The following is an 8,553-nucleotide window of genomic DNA, read 5'->3' as shown; positions in this document are numbered from 1 at the left end:
TCTGAAGTATAATGTGACATTGAAGGCTGGAGTAATGATGCTGAAAATTCAGCTTTAATCACAGGAATAAATGAAAAATAGAAAGCAGTTATTTTAAATAAAAAATTTTCACAATATTACTGATTTCTTTAAAAAACATTAAAAATCTTACTGTTCTAACTTTTGACTGGTAGTGTATATTCTTTTTACTAAAACATTATTGCAAAAATGATTTTGAACCCATTCAGTTGATCTCTGTGAATTAATTATGTTCAAACAAACTATTAACTCCAACTTGAAAATGTAGAAAATGTAAAGTTTTACATGTGAAAACAGACAAAGCAGGTCTATTAAATGGATGTTTTCATTTATTTTTTTTGTTTGTTGTCATTTTCCTCAAATGTGATCAGAATGCATTTTCAGTGTAAAAATCATTCCTTACAAAGGTTTACAATAATATCTAGCAATAATTCCAGAGGAATACAATATTATATTTATTGTCATTGTAACAATGACAATGGGAGACAGTGCTGATGAGATCCTATTGCAAATCAAAGAAAAGGCAGTGAAGCCGTCATCTAGCATTTATTGGCGTTTTCTGCATGCATTTTCCTGTAGAACTAATTCCCTTCCAATGGAACAGTCCATAAGATTAAAAATGCAATGCAGTGTTCAAGAAAAGCAATTGAGTCTCATGAAGTCTCATGAAGTGCAGGATGTGTTTTCTGTGTAAAGGTGGCGTATCAGTTCCAGTCACCACCTTTTTTGCAAAGCACATAGTTTAGGTGCACTTTTCAGAAATGGTCATACATTCACAGGATGCGCGTGGCACCCTTTGCGGTACCACGACTCGTGGAAGATTGCCTTTTCGGTTTGCCAATACTGCCCCTGAAGTGTCCTCACAGTGGTTAGCATGTGACTCAGAAAACAAAGTATAGCTTCAGTCAGGGGCGCCGCTAAGGGGGGGGGTAAGTTAGGACAATTCTAAGGGCCCATGCCTTTTAGGGGGCCCCAGAGATCTGCTTGTGGTAGGGGGGGCCCAACCTCATATTTTGTCATAGGGCCCAAAATTGCGAGCGGCGCCCATGGCTTCAGTACAAACAGTCTGGATGCTGTCGTTAACCCACAAATGTCTTTGTTCACAGTTTAGACCTCAGATGCACTTTGTATGAGGCCAGCTGGACGTCTGCACTCCTCCGGCATCCCAGCCAACCTCAGCACCACGGTATCCTGAGGCTATTCCTGGTTCGCAACCCTTCCTTCAAAACCTGTTATCCAAAACATCTTCAGTCACAGTTTGGAAGGAGAAATCCCTCAGATGCACCTGTTGCAAGGTAGAACTTTGTTATATAAGACGATGGCACAATTGCAGTTCTCAATGTCTATATTAATGTTTGGCACATGTTTTAATGGACACTGGCAGTGATTTGTGCCAGTGAGAGTCAAAATGTGAGCTATAAAGTGACAGACGTGTTTCTCTGAGCTGTGAAGGGAAGTTAGACAATCTCAAAACCAGCAGGGACTCTTTAATGGAGATTTTGGTTACGTGTGTCTCTTGAGCAGAGGTCTCAAACTCAAACTACCTGATGTCTTCTAGTTGAACTGTTACATTTCAACTACAAACAGTTATTGAGGCATGGATACATCTTGCCTTCATACCTAGCATGATGCTCACGTTTAGTAAAGTAATGATGCTTGAAATTGCATTACTACAACTGCAATTTTCTCCTTGCCCAGGCAGGTAGCAGTGCCATTGAAAAGATTAGAAATAACACAACCTGGCCTTGACATAACAATCAGCCATTTTTTCAATATAAAATTTAAATAGATAGCAATCAGTCCATATATGTGGCTCTGGACTACAACTATTTGAAAATCTGGAATCTGAGGGTGGAAAAAAATCTAAATATTGAGAAAATTGCCAAATGAAGTTCTTAGTAATGCATGTTACTAATCCAAAATAAAGATTTGATATATTTATGGTAGGAAATTTACAAAATATCTTCATGGAACATGATCTTTACTTAATATCTTAATAACGAAATCAATATTTTTGACCCATACAATGTATTTTTGGCTATTGCTACAAATATACCCATGCTACTTAATACTGGTTTTGTGGTCCAGGGCAACATATATGATATAAAAAATATTTTATATATATCAGACAGGCAAAATAAAAAGGTTGGAGTAGCTGTAGTGCATCAAAAATAGAAACTTCCATCCACTGAAGACGCCACAACAAGCGCTACCAGTGTAAACAACTCCATTGATTGTAATAAGAGTCATCTAGTCTTATATAGATGCATGTAACCCAAACTTTTCGGCCTTTTCTGTTCATTTACATTCAAGTTTTAGGCCTGTAAAAGCCATGTGGCAAATAAGAAATGTATAAAAATAAATTACAATACATAATTTACATTAAATTACAACAATATATAAAGTAAAATTGAAATATTATTAAATATATTATTTAATTACAGTAATTCAAGTTTTAATTTGAAAAAAAAAAGTGTAAAAAAATTGGGCTCAATTTAATTTAAAGGGATAATTCGCCCAAAAATTACAATTCTATCATTAATTACTTGTTCCAAACTCGTAAGACCTTTGTTCAATTTCAGAACACAAATTAAGATATTTTTGATGAAATCCGAGCTTTCTGATCCTGCATAGACAGCAACACAACTGACACGCTCAAGGCCCAGAAAGGTACTAAGGACATCATTAAAATAAAATCAGTGGTTCAACCATAATGTTATGACGCTACAAGAATACTTTTTGTGTGCAAAGAAAACAAAAATAATGACTTTATTCAACAATGTGTCGAGCATGCATTGTGGTACGCTCCTGAATATGTGTCAAAGACTCACACGGAATGAAAGAAATTGTTGAATAAAGTCATTATTTTTGTTTTCTTTGTGCACAGAAAGAATTCTCGTAGCTTCATAAACTTAAGATTTAACCACTAAGATCACATATACTATTTTATCGATGTCCTTACTACCTTTCTGGGCCTTGAACATGCCGGTTGCATTGCTGTCTATTCAGGGTCAGAAAGCTCTTGGACTTTGTCAAAAATATCTTAATTTGTGTTATGAAGGTGAATAAAGGTCTTACAGGTTTGGAACGACATAAAAGTGAGTAATTAATGACATAATTTTTATTTTTTAGTGAACAATCCTTTTAACTATCAACACTTATTGACTCATTTCATAGGTTGGTAGTTTGAGACCACTGCTCTTGAGTTTCACATAAACACCCAAGTCATTGTTCCGATCCTCTTATGGTTGGTAGAACTGCAAAAGAATTATTTGCTTTCAGAAAGCTTCTGTTATAATGCGCATGATGGTAAATTATAGCCTGTGGTGCTTTGTTGACTGAGAAGTATTATGAAATGAATGCTCTTCCCAGCATCATCCAGTCACTGGAATATGAACCAGAGAAGGTGAATGCGTGTCAGTGGGAAAATGTGGACATGGAGGTCCTGGCCCGTCGGGTCCAGTTGAGTCCTGAGCTGGTTCCAGTCTCAGCCGGCTCAACAGGCTGTTCCCGCTTTCTGAGTTTGGTGCCGAGCTTAATCAAACACTGATCCCAGTCCTCAGGTAACAGCAGCATCAGGAAGCCCAGGCAGATGATGAACACAGCGATGAGCCGCACTGTGTTGAAGTGGATATCACAGGTGTACAGGTCCACCACTGCAACATGAAACAAACACACATTTAGAGACAATTATATACACCACTAACTGTTTAGATGAAGTTAAAATGGCTGTCCACTTTCAACTGGTTCAGAAAACAAAAATGGCGACTTTATTTGACAATTTTGTCTCTTCCGTGTCAGACTTTGAGCATTAAGATCAAAGACTGACGTTATTGAAGTCGTTATTTTTGTTTTCTTTGTGCACAAAAAAGTATTCTCATAGCTTCATAACATTACGGTTGAACCACTGATGTCACATGGACTATTTTTATCAATGTTTGTACTACCTTTCTTGGCCTTGAATGTGGTAGTTATGTTGATGTTTATGCAGGGATTTTATCAAAAATATCTAAATTTGTGTTCTAAAGATAGTTGCGGGTTTGGAATGCCATGAGGGTGAATAATTAATGACAAAATTTTAATTTTGGGGTGAACTATCCCTTTAACATTGCAATAAACATAAAACAGCAGTTTACATTATCAGCTGATTTATTAATTACTGAATAAAACGTTCAATATTGTACTGCAGTTTCTGATTTGATTACATCTTTTGCAGTGCCTCACTGGATGAGCAGATCAGTTCCTCATAAAAGATTTTAAGTTTTTTTTTTAGTACAATTTCTCCTATTTTGTCGATTTTCAAATACTATTTTGCTTCAAATCTATGACGGTGTTTTAGTGCCATATAAAAAAATATCTAATGAAGTGGAAATTTTTCGAGAGTAAAGTGGGAATGTTTTGAGAATAAAGAGTAAAAGTTTCGAGAGTAATGTGGAAATGTTTAGAGAATAAAGTCAATAATAGCAATAAGCTTTGTGCTTTTGGTACTTTAAGTCTAAATTTTCGAAATCCAAACAATGTGTCTTGCAATAATGTGTTTTTCACACTCTTTAATGTGGAGGGTAGCATAAGTTTCAATAAATAATACTGTTTTCTTCGTAAAAAAATACACTACCTACTCCGCAAAAATAAAAAAAAATTGTATTTAATTAAAAACAACAATAAAACGTTGTAAAGGTTGAAGTGGATTACAACGCATTAAAATAAGTGATATAGTTGTCTTTTCTGAGGTATATACATGACTATTCACAAGCTGTTTTATTTGTAACACGCCAGCCACCCAGTAATTGCAATAATTTGGAGCTTTTTTGCTTTTAATATTTAATATGACACAGCTCATCTTTTAAATTCTTTTTGTTTAATCATAAAATACAAATTATAAATGTGTTTTTCTTCAATTTTTACAAGTTTATAGCACGATATAAACGTGAAGGAACACCAGAAGGAATGAAAAAAAAAACTGTATAGCCTAATTTAATGAAACAAATGTCTCACTGTAATCAGAAAGATGACTGATTCACATGCCGCTTAAACTGAGGCGAAGACAGCAATCTGTTTTGGCACATTAAAGAGATTGAAAAATGCAGTATTGTAATAGACATAGCTGAGATCTCCCAGTGCTCTCAATCCGGGCTATGTGCATGTGCGAAAGGCTAGAATATACTCTATAAATATTAGAACATTAATCTCATAATTGCTTTGAATTATTTCTCGTAATCTGACTTTATTCTTAAAATATTTTGACTTAATTCTCGAAACACTTTGACTTCATACTTTTTACAAAACATTTCAACTTTATTCTCATAATTTTGACTTTATTGTTGAACTTTTTAGACTTCTCTATTTCAATTTTATTCTCATATTTCGACTTTATACTCAAAAATATAACAACTTTAAATATCGTAATCTTTTTTTTTTATTTTTTATTTTTTTATGTGGCACTAAAACGCCGTCATACAAATCCAAATTTGTAATGTGGCAATTCTTTTTGTAGGTGGTTGGTTGGATTCATGGCTTAGAATTTTTTTTACATTTTTTTTCTTTTAATAAAGCCACTAAGCCATGTCATCACTTCATTTTGGTGAACTATCCCTTTAAATCAGTCAGTGGCCCAAAAATACCGTTTTTTCTTTAGAAGAATGTGAAAAATTTTACTTGGAAAAATGAACTCACTTGCATTGACTGGGACACTCAGCACAATGCCAAGTGAAATCAGCGTAGGATATGTAACGGCAATGCCAAAATTCACCAGAATATTGAATGCTGTAAAAGAAAAAAATGCACAGTAAATGTCAGATACAGCTGTGTGTATATTATATTTGCAATATACTTTTTTCTGTCAGTATTTTATCTACCTAGTAAGAGTCCAGCTACTCCACACAGATAGGCCCAGGGAAGATCAGCTATGGATGTGAAGTACTCAACATGTGTGAAGTACAGTATGACTGGCACAAAACTCATAAAGACAAAATTTGCACCACCGACAATGGTCAGAAACAGAGCCGCCTCTCCAAACTTGGCGCTGCCCAGGACAAGCTTGAAAAGCACCTGAGGAATATAAGCAAGACCAGGTCAGGTTATTTTATGCATGTATTTATTTATTTGTTATATATGTATTTTTATTTTATTTATTTATTTATTTATTTTGATGAATCGGTTCATTAATGTCAAATTGCTAATTCATATGTATGGAGTTATCACAGTATTTATATTACACTTTTTCTATTTTGTAACAGAATACTCTGGACCACAAAACCAATCATAAGGGTCAAAAAAAAAATTTTCATTGAGATTTATACATCAACTGAAAGCCTAATAAATAAATTTTCCATTGTTAGGATATGATCATATTTTGGCAAGATACGACTATTTGAAAATCTGCAATCTGAGGGTGCAAAAAAATCCAAATATTGAGAAAATCACCTTTAAAGTTGTCCAAATGAAGTTCTTCAAAAATCATAAATTACAATTTGATATATTTACGGTAGAAAATTTACAAATTATATTCATGGAACATGATCTTTACTTAATATCCTAATGATTTTTGGCATAAAAGAAAAAATGATCATTTGGATCCATACAATGTATTTTGGGCTATTGCTACAAATAGGTCCAGGGTCACATATTTGGCTAAATACTAAATGAAAGTGTTTGTGCTTGATATTCTTATTGTTTTTGTGTCCGAAAAAAAAGTTTAGCTACTGTATACAATTTGGTGCTTTTTGCAAAGCTTGTAGTGTTGCTGACCAGCATGACTCTATGTAACTACATTCATGTGTACAGTAGATTAATAAGCTACAGATTCAAAGCAACTTTCCCAACACTGGCAAGGGTAAATATAGAAAAGAACATGGTTTTATCTTTCAGATGTCAGAAGATGAGAGTATAACATTGCTGGTTTCTAGCTCATAACAAGTTTGAAATGATAGCCAACTGATGAGCTAAAACTGATCTTGCTGTCCAGTTCCCTTATTGATCTGTCCTTTTCAGATGACCGCAGGAGTTGAAAGTACATCGAAAATCAATCAAGACAAAGATTAGTGAGGTCATTTTAATTACAGAAAACAAGGCACTCCCAGGACACGTCACTCCATGACTATGTAAAGAGATGCAGTTATTGATGAGTATAGTTTCAATGACAAAACCTGAATGACATGATTGAACTGAAAAACATTTGAAAGGGTCATGCCTTACCTTATAGAGGGCAGAGGCAGATGCAGAGGCCACTACAAGCGTTATGCCGATAACAGAGTGACTGTGAAAGCCATCAGCGTAGGTCAGCATCACGATTCCAGCAATGGCCAGAATGGCAGCAACAATCTTGTAAAAGAACAAAATAAAGGTCACCGGCATCACAATGCGTTACATCAAACAGCATGAAGACGGCATGTAGACTACAACGTGTATTGCAATAGCTACAACATCTAAAAGAATGACTAAAAAAATAAATACAACATTAAAAGAATGTGACCCTGGACCACAAAACCTGTAAGTAAACAGGTATGTTTGTAACAATAGCCAACAATACATTGTATGGGTCAAAATGATCTATTTTTCTTTTTTCTTTGTATTTGAACCCTTCCCAACAATAGCTGTATGATTTTGTGATCCATCTTTTCACACTGAGGACAACTGAGGGACTCATATGCGATTACTACAGAAGGTTCAAACACTTACTGATGCTCCAGAAGGAAAAACCATGCATTAAAAGCCGGGGGTGAAAACTTTTGAACACAATGTGTAAATTTTTCATTTAGTACTGCCCTTCAGAAGCTACAGAAGATACTTACATGTTTCCCAGAAGACAAAATAAGTTATTTTTTATGCTGTTCTTCGAATTCAAAAGGTTTTCACCCCCTGACTCTCAATGTATGGTTTTCCCTTCTGGAGCATCAGTGAGCCTTTAAACCTTTTGTAATAGTTGCATATGAGTGCCTCAGTTGTCCCCAGTGTGAAAAGACAGACCTAAGAAGTAAACTTTTGACTATTATTTTCACTCGTGGACTATATGTAAACATATTTTATGTGAAATATCTTGTTCAGGTCAGTACTAAATAAATAATTTTGATAATTTTGGTACAATAATTAACATTTTGCAGATTTTGAAAAACTTTTGAACTCAACTGTATTTTGTAAATTTCCTACCGTAAATATATCAAAACTTAATTGATTAGTGATATGCATTGCTAAGAATTTTATTTGGACAACTTTAAAGGCAACTGTCTCAAGATTCCAGATGTTCAAATAGTTGTATCTCAGCCAAATATTGTCCATACATCAATGGAAACTTATTTATTTAGCTGTATATATCTCAATTTAAAAAAATGTTCCCTTATGACTGGTTTTGTGGTCCAGAGTCTCAAATATATAAACAAAATAGAGAGAGGATTTGAGACATTTTTAATGTAACAGAGTTGGTACAAAACATGATTGGAAACAAATTGTGGATCAAGGACGAAATGGTCTAAACAAAATATTCTTCCATCATTTAGGAAATTATTTTAGAATGTGATCAATACAGGCACTTAATTTTAT

General features: G+C 34.4%; 1 protein-coding gene across 1 annotated transcript in view; it reads right to left on the bottom strand.

Annotated features, from left to right (window-relative positions):
* Nucleotides 1-345: 345 nt before the first annotated feature.
* LOC141325192 (solute carrier family 35 member F3-like) overlaps nt 346-8,553 on the bottom strand; it is a 49,845-nt gene continuing 41,637 nt past the window's right edge. Inside the window, exons 4-7 of the mRNA XM_073833726.1 lie at nt 7,213-7,338; nt 5,874-6,066; nt 5,692-5,781; nt 346-3,674 (exon numbers count right to left, since the gene is read on the bottom strand). Of these exons, the coding sequence (XP_073689827.1) occupies nt 3,436-3,674; nt 5,692-5,781; nt 5,874-6,066; nt 7,213-7,338 (648 nt within the window). The 3' untranslated portion in view covers nt 346-3,435. The remainder of the gene's footprint in view (nt 3,675-5,691; nt 5,782-5,873; nt 6,067-7,212; nt 7,339-8,553) is intronic.

This window comes from Garra rufa, chromosome 2, assembly GCF_049309525.1.
Source record: "Garra rufa chromosome 2, GarRuf1.0, whole genome shotgun sequence".
NCBI lineage: Eukaryota > Metazoa > Chordata > Actinopteri > Cypriniformes > Cyprinidae > Garra > Garra rufa.
Note: the sequence above shows the minus strand (reverse complement) of the source record. Positions and strands in the feature narration are given on the sequence as shown.